We start from the raw sequence: 20,791 nt of genomic DNA on the forward strand, positions 1-20,791 counted from the left end.
CACTCTGACCACCTTAGCCACTTGACCCTCCTTGCTGGGAACACCAGGTTTATTTTTTGTCTCAGGGCCTTTGCATGTGCTCCTCCTATGCCGGGGTCCCTTTCCCATGTATATGGATGGTATGTTTCTTTATGTCGTTCCAACCTCTGCTCAAATGCTGCTTCCAGAAGGACTCATAACCACTATCCCTGTTATTATACCCAGTTTCTGTTGTTCTATAGATACATAAAATATATGGAACAAATATATATACATATATATATATAATTGTGGCCTGCTATAATACGTTGATATTTTGTTAAATGATTTTTTTTCTTACTGATTCATTATCTATATCCCTCTTTACAGTGCAAGTACCATGAGGACTATTTTGTTTATTACTGGAAATTTGAGAGTGCCTAGTTTTTATTTTTATTTATTTATTTATTTATTTTGAGACAGAGTCTTGCTCCATTGCCAGGTGCCAGCCTGGAGTGCAGTGATGCGATCTCGGCTCACTGCAACCTCCACCTCCCGGGTTCAAGGGATTCTCCTGCCTCAGCCTCCCGAGTAGCTGGGACTATAGGCACACACCACCACACCTAGCTAATTTTTGTATTTTTAGTAGAGACGGGGTTTCACCATGTTGGCCAGGATGGTCTAAATCTCTTGACCTGGTGGTCTACCCACCTCGGCCTCCCAAAGTGCTGGGATTACAGGCGTGAACCAGTGTGCCTGGTCTAGTTTTTATCTTTATTTGTTGAGACAACGAATCATCAGATCAATACTTCTGAGGGTTCCGGGTGAAGGCCTAGCGCTGGCATCTGCCAATGGACAGGGAAGTAACAAATCCTACCTTTCTGCTCATTTTGTCTTCATTATTACCAGGAATTTTGAGACTTGAAGCACAAGATGAGGGAATATTTTCATAAATAACTCAGAATCTCAGTATTAAATACCTTATTTTTTCTTTTTTGTATTATATCACTAAGCTGGCTTGCCCATGTTCTAATACACTTATTAATTTCAGTGTATACTTTAGTCATTCATTTTAGGTTACTTTTTTGTATAAAGAATATAACATATACCAGTATTACAAAAACTTATATTCAAATTGAAGTTGCCAACCTCAGGACCCAGGAGATGAGTGCATGTGTGTGTGTGTGTGTGTGTTTGTGTGTGTGTGTGTGTATGTGTGTGTGTAATCAAAGTATAGAATGAGGAACTGATAATGTCAAACTGTATTGTAAGTGGTCAAATTATTTTGTTACCTTGAATTCATCATTTTATTTGCTTTCTGTATATCCATTACAAAGAAAAATATATGTAATGCTTTTATCACTCATATTTCTGTACTTCCTGGTAAAATATGCCAGTCAAAATGAGTGAATTTTATTTTACTTTCAGTTACTGTCATCTCAAAATCTCATAGGAGTATTATTTAACTTACTTCAGTCTCTGATTTTTTTTTTACGTGAAGGTTTAGTGCTTTTTGGTTTTTACCAAAGACCAATAACATTCAAGGAAATTAGTTTACCTTCTTGCAATTGAATTCATGCAGATTAATTCATCTTAATGCAGTGGAATGAAATAAGAAAGCAGAGATACTTGGTGCAATTAAAATGGAATTAGGAGAGATCCAAGATGGCTGATCACTAGCAGCTCAGGCTCGTAGCTCCCAGTGAAAGCTCAGAGAACAAGAGGACACCACACTTTCAGACGAATATTTGTTACTCATGGACCAAGAGATTCCCAGTGGAGGAGCCCCACGGGTCGCCAGGGAGACTCTTGTGGCCGGCGCGGCGGTTTTGCTGGCGCCTCAGCGTGGCAGTTCTTGGTGCAGAGTCCAGAGATTCCCGGGCAGAAAAGCACCATCAATCTTAACACTGCTGTTTTGGCCGGCGCAGTGGATTGCTCAGATTTCAGCGCTGGGAATCAACAAGTTGGACGTCCGCTCAGAGACCTAGTTAGAAAGTCAGTAAATACAAAGATGACAGAGGGATAAATATATAATGAAGGGAAGAAACCAGCCTAAAAAGGCAGAGAATACTCAAAATCAGAATGCCTCTCCCTCTACAGGGGATCGCAATTCCTCATCAGTAACGGAACAAGGCTTAATGGAGAACGAGTGTGTTCCAATAACAGAAGCAGGTTTCAAAAGGTGGGTGATAAGAAACTTCTGTGAATTAAAAGAACTTGTTCTAACCCAATGCAAAGAAACTAAGAACCTTGAAAAAAGGTTTGACGAAATGATAACGAGAATGGACAATTTAGAGAGGAATATCAGTGAATCGACGGAGCTGAAAAACACAAGATGAGAACTTTGTGAACTATGCACAAGTTTAAACAGTCGAATTGATCAAGCAGAAGAAAGGATATCAGAAGTCGAGGACCAGCTCAGTGAAATGAAACGAGAAGACAAGATTGGAGAAAAAAGGATAAAAAGGAATGAGCAAAGTCTCCAAGAAATATGGAACTATGTGAAAAGACCTAATTTACGTTTGATAGGTGTACCTGAATGTGACAAAGAGAATGAATCCAAGTTGGAAAATACTCTTCAGGATATCATTCAGGAAAACTTTCCCAACCTAGCAAGGCAGGGTAATATTCAACTCCAGGTAATACAGAGAACACAACAAAGATATTCTTCAAGAAGACCAACCCCAAGGCACATAATTGCCAGATTTATTAAGGTTGAAATGAAGGAGAAAATACTAAGGGCAGCCAGAGAGAAAGGTCAGGTTACCCATAAAGGGAAACCTATCAGACTTACAGCAGATCTCTCAGCAGAAACCCTACAAGCCAGAAAAGAGTGGGGACCAGTATTTAACATCCTTAAAGAAAAGAACTTTCAACCCAGAATTACATATCCAGCCAAACTAAGCTTTATAAGCGAAGGAAAAATTAAATCTTTTGCAAACAAACAAGTACTTAGAGAGTTCACCACCACCAGGCCTGCTTTACAAGAGCTTCTGAAAGAAGCACTATACATATAAAGGAACAACCAATATCAGCCTTTCCAAAAATATATCAAAAAGCAAAGAACATTATTAACACAATGAAAAATTTACACCAACTAATGGGCAAAACAGCCAGCTAGCATCAAATGCCAGTATTAAACTTATATATATTCTAATTGGATAAAAAGCCAAAACCCATCAGTATGCTGTATCCAGACCCATCTCATATGCAACGATACACAAAGACTCAAAACAAAGAGAAGGAGGAAGATTTACCAACCAAACAGAGAGTAAAAATAAACAAATAAACAAAAAGCAAGAGATCCAATTCTCGCCTCTGATAAAGTACTTTAAAGCAACAAAGATCAAAAGAGGCAAAGAAAGACATTACATAATGGCAAAAGAATCAGTGTAACAAGAAGAGCTAACGATTCTATAGATCAACGAGACAGAAAATTAACAAGGACATCCAGGACTTGAACTCAGACCCAGAACAAGTAAACTTAATAAACATTTATAGAACTCCCCACTTCAAATACACAAAACATACATTACCACCTCACACCTATTCCAAAAGTGACTACATAATTGGAAGTAAATCACTCCTCAGTAGTAGCATAGCATTTCATGGGTTTAAATGAAATATGGGGGTTGTTTGTTTGTTGTTTTCTTCCCTTATTCCTTCCTGTCTACATCATTAAGTATAATTATTGGTATAAAAGAGGTTTTCAATACCCATTATTAAACTGCATTCTAGCCTGGCAAGAAAGCAATACTCCCATTCTCTCTCTCTCTTTCTCTTCCTTTTTCTTCCTCTTCTTCATTCTTTTTCTTTCTTTCTTTCTTCCAAAAAAAAAAAAAAAAAAATGATTAAAGAAATTAAAAAAAAATGGAATTAAAATTTTTAAACTTTAAGCCCACCTCATTTCATAAAGGATATGAGCTGACCTCAAAAGTTTGTAAACAAGAAGATTTAAATATACAATGAGATGGGAGGGAGAGGGGATTATTGAAAACTTCATTTAAAACTCTTTTAGCCTGGTGCAGTGCTTTTGAATGCTGCTTGGGCATGTCAGCTATTTGATGAGACAGACTTTATTGCTTTTCTACTTACATTTGCATAGCCACTTTTAAGCAGAAAAACCGCATGATTTCAAACTTGATTATTAAAAATCTGTAAAATTAAGTTATTACTATTGAGTTGTGTCATCGACTAATTTTTCTAGCACAAATATTAGTAGAAAAGAAGAAAATTGAGAACTTCTCAGGGCAATTTATACAGCATTTTGTTTCCTCTTTAGGTAATGATGCAACGTCAATTGTCAACTGTCTTCATATTTTGGGTCAAACTTTGGATGCAAGGTAAATAGATACTTTGACCTAAATAAATTATTATAATAATAATAATCATACACACACATATATATATGTATATATAAGAATATTAAAAAGGACCCAGTTGTATTGATTTTATTCTTTGGATTTGTAATGATGTCTTGTGTAGGTGAAAAGAAAAACTTTTTAAAATTACTAGTACGGTGGCAGCTTATTTTTATGATCATATGTAGATGATTATTTAATGCCACGGCGTTTCTGTAGCAGCCAGGAATATAACAGAGTTGAATTGGTAATGTGTCATGCAGGAAAAGTGGTAAACTGACAATTCTAGAGATCGTATCAGCTTCCAGCCATGGTCTTTGTGCTTAACATTCATAATAATATTTGGCTTTTTGGGAAACATGAGAGTTTTCTTCTCATTTTACAGATGAATAAAGTGATGTTTAAGATTGCGTACTAAGTGTGTAGGTAGATGAATTCCCATCTGTGTGCTTCCCTCTGTGCCCTATCACTTGACCGGAAATCTAGCATGCTGACCAAGTACAAAATCAGTTCATTTAGCATGACCGATTCAGCCTTTAAGCCATACGTTTAATTTATATGTTGCGTAGGATAAATCGAGATCAAAGTTTATAAATGTCTCCTAAAGACAATATTCCACAGTACTCTGGGATTATCCGTTCTTGTGTTTAAGATTTCATTTAAGGTCTTTTCTTTAATAAATACAGAAAGGAGATACCATTACAGACCCTCACTTCCTACTAGAAATAGCGGCATTAGGGTGTCACTTCTGTATGAATTTCAGCTTTCAGTGGCCGCTTTAGAAAAGACTTGATTGCTACACCTTAAAACACAAACATCTCTATCATTTGTTGAGTTGGTTTAGCTGACATGAAATTTTTTTTCTACCCATTGCCTCGGGAAACATTCTAGTTTTGTGGGATTTGGGATTAACTATACTCACCTCACAGCTGTGTTTTGTTGGTTCAGTTGGAGACCATTAATGGTAAACACACAGCCTTAGCACAGACTTTTGCTCCGAGGTTTTAATAAGTTGTCTATGAAGGCATTTGGAAAAGGTAATTTACAGAGCAGTGTTGCTGTAACTTCAAGTTTATTGAAAAGACTTGTTTTAGAGTTGATTTTAAAACTTGGTTACCAGATGGGTACAGTAATGGAGAAATAAACATAATAGGAGAACCACATTTTATTTGTATTTCATTTGTTCCTGTTGGAAGATACAAGTCATCCCTTAACTTCCTAGGACAGTGATGAAGACTGGCCTGGAGAGTGTTAAAAGTGCGCTCAGAGCTTTTCTGGACAATGCTGCAGAGGACCTGGAGAAGACCATGGAAAATCTCAAGCAGGGCCAGTTCACCCACACCCGAAACCAGCCCAAAGGGGTTACTCAGATTATCAATTACACCACGGTGGCCCTGCTGCCAATGCTGTCATCATTATTTGAACATATTGGCCAGCATCAGTTCGGAGAAGACCTAATATGTATGTAAATTTATTCCTTGGAGTTTTTTAAAAATCAAAATACCCCGTAGTACAATCAAAAACAGTAGTGGCCACATCTGGGTTACTAAAATATTGTTTACATATTAAAATACCTTTTTAAATTGCAAAACATAACAGGTTGACATTTGAGTGACAGACACCATTCTTACAGAAATAGATCTCTGAATTACATGGATCTGCAGAGAGGACCAGCAAGGTACTGGTTATAGAAAATAAGTTCTGCCTGTAATCCCAGCGCTTTGGGAGGCTGAGGCAGGCAATCATGAGGTAAAGATATCGAGACCATCTTGGCCAACATGGTGAAACCCTGTCTCTATTAAAAATACAAAAAAATTAGCTGAGTGTGGTGGCGCACGCGTGTAGTCCCAGCTACTTGGGAGGCTGAGCTAGAAGAATCGCTTGAACCTGGGAGGTAGAGGTTGCAGTGAGCTGAGATCGCGCCACTGCACTCCAGCCTGGTAACACAGCGAGACTCCATCTGAAAAAAAAACAAAAAGAAAAGAAAGAAAGAAAGAAAGGAAAAGAACTTCCACAATGTAGAAGTTTCCAAATTACTATTCTACATTGCCTCTTTTCACATAAATGTTTTAATGCAGTTGGACCATATAACATGCAACATCAAATGTTTTCAAATTACTTCTGAATCAATACAGATTGTTCCTACAGGCTTGACAACGTAATAATGTGAAGACTACTGAGGCAAAGTCTGTGTCTAAATAATTGGTCTTTTAGAGTGTCTCAAGTATCTTCTCTTTAGAGGTTTCTGACAGTTTGTAGGGAAGCTTTAATCTGCTGTTTTGGGCTGGCACTCAATAGTTAATAAAAATATACACAGAATGGCCAAGATTACATGGAAAAAATAGCACATGAGCTATTTTAACTCCCCACTGTCCTGCTGATAAGAGCAGGAGATAAGACATGAGCCTTTGTTGAGCAGAATCACAGACTCAGACTCTTGCATTGCACGTTCCTCAGGTGATGGGCACCTCTGCAAAAACTGCTGAGTCATTCAGTGGATGCCGCAACTACCAGTGACAAAATGTTTATTTTAAATTTTATTTTAAGAAAGCATGTTAAGTCCGGGTGCTGGCTCATGCCTGTAATCTCAGTACTTTCGGAAGCCAAGGCGGGTAGATCACCTGAGATTGGGAGTTCAAGACCAGCCTGGTCAACATGGTGAAACCCTGTCTCTACTAAAAATACAAAAATTAGCCGGACATGATGGTGTGCACCTATAATCCCAGCTACTTGGGAGGCTGAGACAGGAGAATCACTTGAACTCAGGAGGTCAAGTTGCAGTGAGCCGATATTGCCACTGCACTCCAGCCTGGGTGACAGAGCAAGACTCTGTCTCACAAAAAAAAAAAAAAAGAAAAAAAGCATACTTAAATGTGCCTTTTATTTATTTATTTTTATTTGTATAAATTTATGGGTTACAAGTATAGTTTTCTGGCCTTTTAGGGTATCCATCACCCAAATAATGAGCATCTGTGCCCATTAAGTAATTTTCCATCATCCACCTCCTCCTGCCCCCTCAACCTCTGAGTCTTGTCTGTTGTTCTGCTCTCTGTGTCCATGTGTACACATTGTTTAGTACCCACTTATAAGTGAGGTCATGTGATACTTGACTTTATTGCCTGGCTTGTTTCACTTAAGATAACAACTGCCAGTTCCATCCATTTTGCTGCAAAAGACATGATTTCATTCTTTTTTATGAATGAGTAGTATGTAGCCTAAACTGGATAGTACATAGCTTAAGCTTTTACAGGACAATGTATAAATAAGTGGGTTTTTCTTTCAAGTGAGATTCTCTTTTTCCTTAGTGGAAGACGTCCAGGTGTCTTGTTACAGAATTCTGACTAGCTTATATGCTTTGGGAACCAGCAAGAGTATTTATGTGGAGAGGTAAGAATTTTTAAAGTTTAACTTTGTATCAATTGCTGCTTCAAGTTTTATAACCATTTATTTCAAGGATCTTTATTTCATAACCTGTTTCCTAGTTATAAACTAAGCAAGATCGACCTTTTAAATTCCTTGGAAGTAATTAGACAATCTTTACACAAAGTAAGAATTGATGTAATAAAGGATAATGGAGTTATGCAAAGAAATTAAAGCACTAATGATAAAGACTATACTTAATATGAAGTTTCAACTTAGAGTGTTTGAGTCTTATGAAAGCACCTGCTAGTACAGTTACTCATTATATATCAGAAGTTCAAAGCAAGTATGAATATGAGCAGTTATTTAAACTAGTTTCATTTTTTCATGTTCTCAAGTTTCAGGAGGGAGTGTTTTGCAGTGTTAAATGATGTGAATAGGTAAAGTAAGAAAATGTATCCTCAGTAAATTTAAAATAAAGAGATCACTGGCAACTTCAGTAAGACATTTCTGTGAACCAGAGAAGAGAAACAGGGCAGTTTAAAAAGGCAAGAGTAAATAAAAAGACAGTCTGATAGAAGATTTAATTATGAATAAATATAAATTCTCCCCACATTGATCTATAATTACAATACAATTTCAAACAGAAATTTGTTTTGTATCCAACTTCACAAAATAATTCAAAAGTTTATTTCAAAGAATAAACCCATGAGACTAGCCAATAAAATTTAGAGGGGAATAAAACAGTAATGAGCAGGTACTCATTTGTCCTACCAAATATTAAAACCTGTAAATCTATAATAATTAAAATAGGATGAGATTCATACACAAAAATAGAAAATTAGATCAATGGAAAAACATAATTGGGTTTTCTCTGAACATTTTAACATTTTTACCTGCATTTTAAGTAAACTCAATTCTCATATTATTTTTATGGTTATGAAATATATTAAGGAATTAAAATAATTCATTGAAATGTTATGGTATTTTTGACATGTTGGCTGTTTTCTGTTTTTCACTGATATACCTAATGCTAGATCTATGTTCCTGGATTCCATTGTATTTTATGCTTATTTCCCTTAGCTGTATTCTCAGAATTTGGAATTATAAGTTAAAGGGTAAACCCATATTACAGGATTATGGTACTCATTTCACTGCCTTTTCAGAAAATTGATTCAATTTATATTCTCAAGTTTTACAAGTGAATGCTAATTTCCTCATTTGTTCCTTACTTCAGATTATCTTTTTTTCTTTTCAGTGCTTATGAATGTGATACTTGAAAATAGTATATATATTTAATATCTATATTATATGTTATACTGTATTATATATATTAAATATATTATATATCATAAATAGTTTAACTATAAAATAGTACTATTTATATATATTTATATATAAATATATAGTTTGTATATAGTTATACTATTTATGTAAATAGTATAACTATATATAGTATAGCTACATATAGTTATATATATACTATATAACTATATATAGTATAACTATATATAGTTATGCTATTTGCATTATATATATAGTTTTATATATATAACTATAGTATAACTATATATAGTATAAATATATCTATAGTATAGATATATCTATAGTTGTATAGATGTATAGATATATATCTATAGATATATATATGTAGTTATACTATACACAGTTATACTAGTATATATATAACTATATGTAATTATGCTATATATAGTTATATAGTATGTATATAACTATATGTAGTTATATATATATAGTTATACTAGTATATCTATATAACTATATGAAGTTATACTATATATAGTTATATAGTATATAGAGTATATATATAAATATATAAATATATATAGTTAATAGTTAATATATATAGTACTGTTTATAAATATATAAAATATATAAATATATAAAAAATGCCTTTAAAAATATAAATAGGGTTAGTACTATTTACATATATATTTTTTAATGCACTTTCCTGATTACCATCTACTTGCTATTTTTTTCAGGTTTACTTTGCCTTTTGTGTTTCTTTACTTTATGAATTGCTTTTTCTCATCTTGCATCTAGTTTTCTCTTAATGTATTGTCATGCTGATTTGTAATAATCCTTTTGTTTATTAAAATGATTATTGTTTCTCCCGTTTTTGTGAGTTTAGCATTTTTATACCTTTATAGTGCTTATCTATAAAAATTATATGCAGATAGAGTTTTATGACATGGTAATGTTGAGTTTTTATATAATTGTGACATAATCAAATCTATCAATTATTTCATATATGTTTCTTCCTGTTAGTTTTATGATTCTGATAAGTTTAGACTACACATTATATTAAAATTTCACACATTTATTCTCCTAGACTTTTCATGCTTCCTGTTCTTTATATTTAACTTCCTTTCTATTGTTTATATACTAAGTATTTATTGAGTGCCAGATGCTAAGATAGAGAAATAAACGAGATACTTCCCTACTCTCAAAGGTTCTTTATCTGGTAGGGAAACCACACCAAACCAGCAAACTGATAAATGCTGTAGTGGGAAGGAATAGCTTGTCCTGTGAATAACCACACAATTTAGAGAACAAGGTAGTGGAGAATGTATCTTTTAGAAGGCGACTTTTGACGCTTATAATTTTTCTCTATGTGACAGAAAACAGGTAGAAGCTATGTTAGGTAGGTCTGTGTCTAGTAGCTTCTGTTTTCCAGTGAAGGTTGACTTGAGTCCTAATCCAGATGATAGCTGAGAAAAGAAGTGTGAAAGCTCAAGGAAAGTAGAGAATGTCTAGAATACTCATTTCTGAGATAAGAAGGAAATGTACTAGAAATATATCTGAATTTTATTTCTCTTGGGTATTATGTAGGATTCAAATTAAAATTTTTAAATCAACTGTGTGTAAAGTAGTCATTTATTAAATATTTATTTTATTCCCTGACTTAAAATAAACCATTCATCATATAAATCAATATATTTACTAGATTACACTCAGAATTTCTATTCTGTTCTATTATTTGATTTTTTATTACTAAATCAGTATCATATAGCCTGAATTGCATTTTAAAAACTATTTTGATATCTGGTTTTTCAAACCCTCTAGGTCCTTCTTATTGCTGTTGCTTTGTTTTCATTATTGCTGTTTTTGCCTATGTATTTATCTTGACAAAATTTGAGGTCATTTTTTTAGATTCTGAACAATGTTTTAGTTTTTGGTGGCTTGTTTCTGAAGTCTTTTTGTGCAATTAATTTTGCAATTATAAAGTGATTGGGGAAAACAAAGAAAGTAAAATTTCGAAGGTAAGAAAAAGAAATTTTGAAAAAAATGAAAAAGTTACACTGTACTAATAAAAATATAGATATTTTAACATAAGTCATCCAAAAGAAAAATTGATATTTCTGGATTACCAATACAAATTATCAGAATCAGTCTGAGAATGACTAATTGAAACAGAATTTTAAAGTGAATTAATGAAATAAAAGGACTAGTCCAACCAGATATAAGGAAATGAGTTGACAGATAATTTTTCGCTAACTGATAGTTTAGTTTTTTTCAAATGGTGGGGATATTGCTATTGAAAGCATATGAAGTTTGGCAATACAGAAATTGGAGTTGAATATTATCATTCCTTTTTAGGTTAAACCTGCTAATTTTAATATGACTTTTTTAGTTACTCATTTGGAAGACATAAAAGCATGGGGTTTTTCTATTTACAGGCAACGTTCTGCATTAGGAGAATGTCTAGCTGCCTTTGCTGGTGCCTTTCCTGTAGCATTTTTGGAAACTCATCTGGACAAACATAATATTTACTCCATCTACAATACCAAGTCTTCACGAGAAAGAGCAGGTAACATAGAAACACATGCAGTATTTTGAGACATGAAGCTAAAACTTAATGATACTTATCATACTCTCCATAGTGATTTTTAATGAGCTTGAATACCTCCAGCCTTCTTTGTTCTTAAGTGTTATTGTTTGGTATTACATGTTTTGGAATGCTATATTCAATTTCCCTAGTGTTTCTGAAGGAAAATTCAGGTGTATCACGAGGTCAGGAGTTCGAGACCAGCCTGGCCAACAAGTGAAACCCTGTCTCTACTAAAAATATGAAAATTAGCAGGGTGTGGTGGTAGGCGCCTGTAATCTCAGCTACTCAGGAGGCTGAGGCAGGAGGATTGCTTGAACCCAGGAGGCAGAGATCATGCCATCGCATTCTAGCCTGGGGGACAGAGCGAGACTCTGTCCTCAAAACAAAAAAAGAATAAAGAGCACTGGGGACATCAAAAAGGCAGTTTTAGCTGAGAACACCTGGAAAGACTTCACAAAGCTGATACAAGATGAGTCTTGATATTGGGAAGACTGAAACTCTGGTACATGAGGAGAAACTTCAAGCATTTTAACATGGCTGGAGATAGCTTTCAGGAGAGTAAAGAGTGAAAGACAAGACAAGAGTAGAAAGTCAGAAAGTGGGGAGGCAGGCTTTTTATGTTGGGTAAAAAGTGGGTACTGTGACAGTGGCAAATAGAATCCTTTTATTGGCTTTAAAAAGGTAAGATGAGCCGGGCACAGTCACTTACACCAGTAATCCCAGCACTTTGGGAGGTGGAGGCAGGTGGATCACCTGAGGTCAGGAGTTCAAGACCAGTCTGGCCAACATGGTGAAACCCCGTCTCTACTAAAAACACAAAAATTAGCCAGGTGTGGTGGTGGGCACGTGTTTTCCCAGCTACTCAGGAAGCTTAGGCAGGAGAGTATCTCAAACCCAGGAGGTGGAGGTTGCAGTGAGCCAAGATTGTATCACTGCACTCTAGCCTGGGTGACAGAGCAGGTTCTGTCTAAAAAAAAAAAAAAAAACAACAACAAAACAAAAACAAAAAAACAGTAAGATGAGTAGATTTGCATTTCAGAAATGTATCATGACAACAATAAAGAACATGAATAGCTATAAGTCAGCAGTTAGAATATGTGGTAATTCAAAAGCAAGACCAAGTGAGGCCGCTTGGACAGCATGTATGTATGTTGATTCTGAGAGCTCCTAGAGGTAGAGTCATCTCATGTGGTAGATGAGGGGACATTGCAGCCCAGATGTTCTCCCAGGTTTCTTGCCTGGGTGAATGACTGGAAAATGTCCCCAACAAGTTAGTGCACGCTCAAGACAGGATGGAGAGAAAAGGAGAAGTTCAAATTTAGATCCATTGTGTTTTAGTTGCACTTAAGACATCTAGGATGAGTCAGAACAGTTTTTAAGAAACATGGTTTTCAGAGTTATTAGCTTATAGCAGAAAGAATGGCCAAAATTGTCTAGACAAACATGCAAACCAAAAAAGAAAAGAGAACCAAAGACAGATTCCTATAGAATATCAGCATTTAAAAGTTTAGCAAGGAGAAGAGAGTCAGTAAGGAAACTGACAACATTCAGAAGGGAGCCAAAGAAGGCTGGACACACTGATGTTAAGAAAGAGGGGAGTTTTAGGAAGAGGGAATTGGGTCAGGGATGTGGGATGGCACTGAATGGTTGGGTAGGTGAGGTGTAAAAGTGCGATTTTGCTGAGCAGTGAAAAGCAGCTTGGTTTCTGTGGATGAAGAGTGCCTGGAAAACTAAGTAATCCAGGAAAGATTTGAGTATGTGCTGGGTGGGAAGTATAAAAGGGTTGAAAATACAGGCCTGAACGAGGCATCAGGAATTAGGTGAGACCCTGAGTGGTGGACCTCAAAACTTCTTCAAAAATGGGCAATGGAGGCCAATTGGAGCCAGTCATAAATGGCTTGCAGGTCATGAGAACAGCAAATTAGAAGAGGAAATATTTGATACTCTTGTGTGCTGTGAAGTAGGAGGAAATGCTATTTTCTGGCAGTGATGATATGGTAGGAACTTGAGGGGAAGAGAGACGCTTTCAAACAACTTCCTTGAAAAACAGAAGGAGCCAGGTGAAGGCATCCCAGGTCTTGCTAAGTTTTGAAGTCCAAAATGAAACGGTTGCCTGCATCTGTTATAAACAATGGAAATCTGCCATATCATCTCAGTACTTTCTTTGACTCTAATCCGTTTTTATGTATATTTCTCCAGCTCTCAGTTTGCCAAGTAATGTGGAAGATGTTTGCCCAAATATACCATCTTTGGAGAAACTCATGGAAGAAATCGTGGAATTAGCTGAGTCCGGCATTCGCTACACTCAAATACCACATGTCATGGAAGTCATATTGCCCATGCTTTGCAGCTACATGTCTCGTTGGTGGGAGCATGGACCTGAGAACAATCCGGAACGGGCCGAGATGTGCTGCACAGCCCTGAACTCAGAGCACATGAACACACTTCTAGGAAACATATTGAAAATCATATATAATAACTTGGGGATTGATGAGGGAGCCTGGATGAAGAGGCTGGCAGGTAAGAAATTGGAAAAAGATGTACCCCTTATATGTGTTTTATTTCCAAAAGAATTTTAAATACATAAGACTAGAGTTTTCCCATCATGGTTTTTATTAATATTTTCTTCTATACTCAAAATAGCATTTATTTGTCATGCTATTTTTTTTTTTTTTTTTTTTTTGAGACGGAGTTTCACTCGTTACCCAGGCTGGAGTGCAATGGCGCGATCTCGGCTCACTGCACCCTCCGCCTCCTGGGTTCAGGCAATTCTCCTGCCTCAGCCTCCTGAGTAGCTGGGATTACAGGCACGTGCCGCCGTGCCCAGCTAATTTTTTGTGTTAGTAGAGACGGGGTTTCACCATGTTGGCCAGGATGGTCTCGATCTCTTGACCTTGTGATCCACCCGCCTCGGCCTCCCAAAGTGCTGGGATTACAGGCTTGAGCTACCGTGCCCGGCCTGTCATGCTATTTTTTTAAATGTAGATACAAACAGATATTGGGTATATTTTAAATAATTATGTTTGAGTAAACATTTTTCTGACTTGTCAGTCATTGTAAGATTAATCAGTAAACACAGCAGTAAAAACGAATGATTCTATAGCCAGAGACAAAAATAAAACATTCACCTTTTAGCAATCCACTTTTGGCCATCTGTCCTACAGAGAATGGGAAGGGAGGGGAGGGTAAAGCAAAAAACATGTAGTCTAATGTCTTTAATTATTGCATTATTTATATCGAAAAGTTAGAGGCAATCTAAGTACCCAGAAACTAGAATATGGCTAAATAAGTTGTGTACATCTACATGCCAGAATATTATGTCATCTTTAAATGTTAAAGTTTCAACATTTTTTTTTTAGGCAGAGTCTCACTCTGTCACCCAGGCTGGAGTGCAGTGGCACGACCTCGACCTACTGCAATCTCCACCTCCTGGGTTCAAGGGATCCTCCTGCCTCAGCCTCCCGAGTAGCTGGGATTACAGGCACGTCACCACGCCCAGCTAATTTTTGTATTTTTAATACATCCTGTTGGCCAGGATGGTCTCCATCTCCTGAGCTTGTGATGCGCCTGCCTCAGCCTTCCAAAGTGCTGGGATTACAGGCATGAGCCACCATGCTTGGCCTCAACAATGTTTTATGCCCTGGAAATACTTATGTAATGAAGGGCAAAAAAAGAGTTTTTCAAACAATGAATTTAGAATGTTATATATATAATATATATGTATATGAATTTATCTACTGATGAAACTCCAAAGAAATGCAGCAATTACTTATTAATTTGGGTAGAAGATTATGGTTGACTTTAACTTTTCTCTTACTACTTTTCCTCAGTACATATATGTTACCTTCAGGGGAAGAATCATTTAAAAAATGGCCCAATCAAGTTTAGAACTATTATTAACAATGACACGACTACTGTTATTATTAAATGAGAGAGCAGTGTTCCATGTCATCTAACGCTTCCATTGGGCCAAGAATGGGGATAGTTAAAATGAGATAACTGTATGTAGTCTCATATAGTAATTATGTAGCAGAGCTTGTCTCTATTCTAAGGGTTAGGGATACCTTTTCCATTTAGGGATTGTATTTCTTGTGTGAAAATGATTTCCAAAATGAGTGAAAGTCTTTTTTTCCGTTCTAAATTAGCCATCAGTCTTTTCTAAAACAAGGAAGATCATTGAATTCAACTCAGTAATCATTTTTTTTAACAGCAACTATGCAATTAGAGTTGGACTAGAAAAACAGCTGAGGCAGGAGCTGTCCCCTTAAGGAAGCCCTGTGCCAGAGGAGGAGGCTTTAATCATGTTACAATTATAATTACAATCTATCATCATTTTAACGAATGGTTATACAGAGCAGAATACTAATGTCTGTCTTTATACAGTGTTTTCCCAGCCTATAATAAATAAAGTGAAACCTCAGCTCTTGAAAACTCATTTCTTGCCATTGATGGAGAAACTCAAGAAAAAGGCAGCCATGGTGGTGTCCGAGGAAGACCACCTGAAAGCCGAGGCCAGGGGTGATATGTCGGAGGCAGAGCTTCTCATCCTAGACGAGTTCACCACACTGGCCAGAGATCTCTATGCCTTCTACCCTCTCTTGATTAGATTTGTGGACTATAACAGGTATGATCAAAAGTAATTGAGTAGTTTCCTTAATTCAGTCATAACCTTTCTTGGCTCACACATCTCTGTTGAATTGTTTCATTCATTATTTGGCCATGATCTTGTTGGTAATTATACCATAATTCATTGTTTATAGGTAAGTTAATTATTGGCTTAAAATTAAAACACCTTAAAATTAAAATTGGCTATTTCATTCTGATTTTGCATGTAAAAGTTAACAGTTTGACAGGATGTTTAATTTTTTTTAAATGTTACAACTCTATGCTGAAGCCATTATGAGCTCTGTGGTCAGTACATTTACGTTTGGGAGGGTGATTTTTTTTTTTTTAATTAACTTTAAGGAGTAGCTGATAAACCACTTTATTTATCATGTGATCCAGGGCAAAGTGGCTAAAGGAACCTAACCCAGAAGCAGAGGAGCTCTTCCGCATGGTGGCCGAAGTGTTTATCTACTGGTCGAAATCCCATGTGAGTTAGCAAATATTGACAGATCATGCCTACTGTTTGATAGGCACCTACCTACTTGCCTCCTAGGGTTCACGTAACAGTTGAGGAGAGAGAATAATTTCCCCTGAGGAGTTTGAGGGAATATAAAGCCTCTTTTGAGTTTTTTAATTTATCTTTTAAAAAAATCACAGGGATTTTTTATTGCACTCCATAAACATATTTTAAGTTTGCCCCTAAATTCTAGACTAATATTGACATTGCATAAAGATGTACTATATTTACTATCTAGCTTTCTCTGTTTCTTGGCATTTTGTTCTCTCCATTTACAGTACTCAGTTTGAGACGTGCTTAAATAGACTAGCTATTTCCAACAATAACACACACTCATTTTACTTGTAAAAGGTACTGCTTCCATAAATTTGTTTTATCTTCGCACACTTTACTTCTATAGCAATTTAGTTTGGCTCACATTTTAGAATATGTTGGCTTTTAAAATAAAGCTTCTTTCTACTAGCAATCCTGTTAATAGAATTTCCAAAGTACATATTTAGTGAATTTTCACTATTTTGTATATTGCAAGTGGAACTATGTATTTTTAAATCTGGAAACGATTTTAATCATAAGAGTTGTATAGTATTCTATCATTTATTTTCAGTAACTAGCAGAATATAGGTAAATGAGCATTGATGATTATCCTGAATTATTTTAAAAGTTTAGAATTTTTATATCAGTTATAATTCTATGCCATTCTGTCAGTGGGAGACAGAGAAAGTAAAAACTTCAGCCTCAGTTTTATCATCTGAGATATCTTACCAGTGTACTTCATCAGATTGTTGTACAAATCAAATTACTTTGAATGCATATTTTTAAAATAAAGTATTCATATTTAATATTTAGGATAATATTTATTGCCTACATTTGAGGAATCTGTCAAACTTAACAGCAAACTTTATATAAAAATGTACATTAAAAAGACAATCACTTGGAAAGGATATATGAAATAATGCCTTTTTAACATGCAAATTTGTATCTTCACAAAGATACAAGTTTATCCTGTGTAACTCATGTTTGGGGAATGCAATAGATCATCCAAGGTATTCTGAAGGAAAATTCAAAATCCACTCTAAAAAAATAAATAGATTAGATATGTAGATAGATAGATAAATATGCCAGGTGATAGGTGGGAGGATTGCTTGAGTTCAGGAGTTTGAGGCTGCAGTGCCCTATCATTGCATAGCTGCAACCCAGCCTGGGTGACAGAGCGAGACCTGTCCCTAAATACATACATGAATGAATGAATAAATCAATAAATTCCAGAAGGAATCAGTCCATTTTGAGCTGCCAAAGAACAAAGATGAATTTTTGCTTTTTGCCTCTTGTTTTCTCTTTGGGGTTACTTCACCTAGAATGCCTAATGAGGAAATAGGGGGAGCCCAGGAAAAAAATCACTAAAAACTGCATATTTTTATTTGAAGAATTGAAAATCTTCAGCTTTCTCAATCGTGAAAATGCTGAAGAAGTGTCTTTAGATTTACATACAAAACTGAAGTTTGGAACAAGAGTATGTATCACAACCAGCACGTTTTCAGATGAACATCTAATCATACTTTCAGGAATAAGCGAAATATCTGTATATGTGCTTTTGAATCTCATGGGCATATATTAATATAAACACAAATTGGTTAATGTGTTACATTCTTCCCCAACTATTTGAGGATAAATTGATTTTGCCAGTCATTTTGTGTTCCCAAATTAAAAGGGAATAAATAACGATATGATATTTTAGAAAGTAAGTAAAAATTCTGACAGAAAGTAACATCATATTTCTGTGTGTCCTTGAAAAGTCTATGTTAATCTCAGGAATCAGTAGATGCCTTTCACCAGCTAAACAGGGGTTTGAATATTCATTCTGCTTCTTGGTAAATGTGTGATCTTGCAATTACATTTTCTTTACCTTAGTTTTCCCATCTTTGCAATGTGCGTATGTGTATCTAGTTCCCAGAATTGTTGCTCCTAGCCAAGTACCCTCATTAGATACTCAAGAAATACTTGTATTCTTTCTCGATAATTCTTATATATCAAATTAATACTTATCTCTGTAAAAACTTGTAGATTCTGTGTAACCTCTAATTATACAGACTTCTTTATGTAAGTGGTTTTAACCGAAATTTCCTTTGCAACTTCTCAGAATTTCAAAAGAGAAGAGCAGAACTTCGTTGTACAGAATGAAATCAACAATATGTCTTTCCTTATTACTGATACCAAGTCAAAGATGTCAAAGGTATTACTGTAAACTGTTTCACTGTTCTAGAAAATGTCTGAATGTGACTTTCATGGATTGACTTTGTTTTTCAGATGTTCAAAGATCTATAACTGGAATCTGATAGATTTGATAATGTTATTAATTGGTTAAAGCACTCAAGCTGTTTTAAGGTTATTCGGAATTTGTTTTAATCAGGCATGGTAAGACATGCAGACAGAAAATAACTGTCAGGGAGGAAGACATTTCTACTGACAGATCCCTGGAAACAGGAGGCTCGTCATCCCATCCAGGGCCACCTGGGGAAGGGTCAGGGGCGGTCAGGAGGCAGAGACAGCCAGAAGATGTGGGCGAGAGCTTGTCTTGTGGTTTTCACTGGAAGGAATGGACAAGGCAGGGCAAGCAGTTTTATGATTGGCTGATTTGAATAATTTTCATTGGCTCCACATCATAGGGCTATCCTTGGTTGTCTGGTACCCAGCCCTAGAATGATTAGGGCAGGTGGATAGTAGCCCAGAGTATAAGAGCCAGATAGGGGAGGTGGGGGTCAGTGTGGGTTCTGGATTGGTTGATTTGTGTATGAAAAGCAAGCTCCCCAGACCAGGGAAGCCATTTCTTTCTCTAGGAATTGCCTAACGATGGGAGGGACTGCCCCCAGGATCAGTAAATCTCCAAGATGTCCAGCAACAGAATAAAGACATGCTTCACACACACACACACACACACACACACACACACACACACACACACCCCATCCCACTCACAAAATTATCAGTCAGTATATGTTTAACAGTCAGCACAATGTATCCATCAAGTGTGAATATTTGTTTACTTACGTGTACCAAATAAACCTCCCAATAAATTAGCTGTATTATTTAAAAGCCACATGGATGAATTCTAGGTTCTCCCACATGAAGTGGGAAGTATCCTTCCAGATTTTTGTTTTCTCTATCACTCATATTGGGGAGGGGAGGAGCTTCCTTTTAAAGTATGTTTAAAGGGCTTTATATATTTAATTGCTGCTAAGTGAGAAATAAATATATTACATGTGATAACACATACAGTATGCTGCTAAATAGCCAAAGATCCAAAAATGAGTGATACTCAGGCAGAGGAAATTAGCCTCTACTGACTCAATAAATTCTGGCAACAGAGTAGCCTGGGAGGCACACCCACTCCACTGACCTCCAAAAGTGACTGGATTCTCAGGCCTGCTCTGTGATCTCCCAGCAGGGAAGTAGAATGGCATTGTTTGATAGGCCTCGTCTTGTTTAGAGTTTTGAATGCCATGTGTTCGCCATGACAGCACAAGAACTAGAAGCTAATGCCAGAAGTCTGTGTATTCTTACACAGACATCCTTTTCCCTCTTTTCCATCAGTTGACTCCAGTGATTCTCAAAGATACTCTTAAAGTACTGCACGTCGTAGAACCTAGAGTGACGCATCCATAAACATTGACTAATAGTAACATTTACTCTTATTTGCAAGAAGGAAAAAGGGAAGTAATGGATCAGAGCCTCTCACTTTTAACATTTCTGACCCACAAATTTTCTCAACCTGAAAAATTGTTTGTTTTTTAAACATATGGCTTACAGCACTCAGACAAGACACATAGAAAATAATAGTAATTCTCAGTGCTTTGACAGGTTGAGGTGGGAGGATTCCTTGAGGCCAAGAGTTCGAGACCAGCCTGGGCAACATAGTAAGACCCCATCTCTACAAAACACGTTAAAAAATTAGCCAGGTGTGCTGGCACACACCTGTAGTTCTAGCCACTTAGGAGGCTAAGGTGTGATGATTGCTGAAGCCCAGGAGTTTAAGGTTGCAGTGAGTTATGACCATACCACTGTGTGTGTGTGTGTGTGTGTGTGTGTGTGTGTGTGTGTGAGAGAGAGAGAGAGAGAGAGAGAGAGAGAGAGAGAGAAGAA

At 36.2% G+C, this 20,791-nt stretch overlaps 1 protein-coding gene across 6 annotated transcripts in view; it reads left to right on the forward strand.

The window, feature by feature from the left end:
- Positions 1–20,791, forward strand: part of RYR2 (ryanodine receptor 2) — a 784,705-nt gene that overhangs the window by 632,779 nt on the left and 131,135 nt on the right. For all 6 annotated transcript variants that reach the window (XM_064383634.1, XM_064383629.1, XM_064383631.1 and 3 more), the window contains 8 exons: positions 4,241–4,301; positions 5,542–5,780; positions 7,625–7,706; positions 11,381–11,511; positions 13,732–14,052; positions 15,916–16,156; positions 16,537–16,624; positions 18,792–18,884. In XM_064383634.1, the coding sequence (XP_064239704.1) occupies positions 4,241–4,301; positions 5,542–5,780; positions 7,625–7,706; positions 11,381–11,511; positions 13,732–14,052; positions 15,916–16,156; positions 16,537–16,624; positions 18,792–18,884 (1,256 nt within the window). The remainder of the gene's footprint in view (positions 1–4,240; positions 4,302–5,541; positions 5,781–7,624; positions 7,707–11,380; positions 11,512–13,731; positions 14,053–15,915; positions 16,157–16,536; positions 16,625–18,791; positions 18,885–20,791) is intronic.

The sequence above is a fragment of the Aotus nancymaae genome, unplaced genomic scaffold (genome assembly GCF_030222135.1).
Source record: "Aotus nancymaae isolate 86718 unplaced genomic scaffold, 86718_ANA_hifiasm-v0.15.2.pri h1tg000032l_0, whole genome shotgun sequence".
Taxonomy (NCBI): Eukaryota; Metazoa; Chordata; class Mammalia; order Primates; family Aotidae; genus Aotus; species Aotus nancymaae.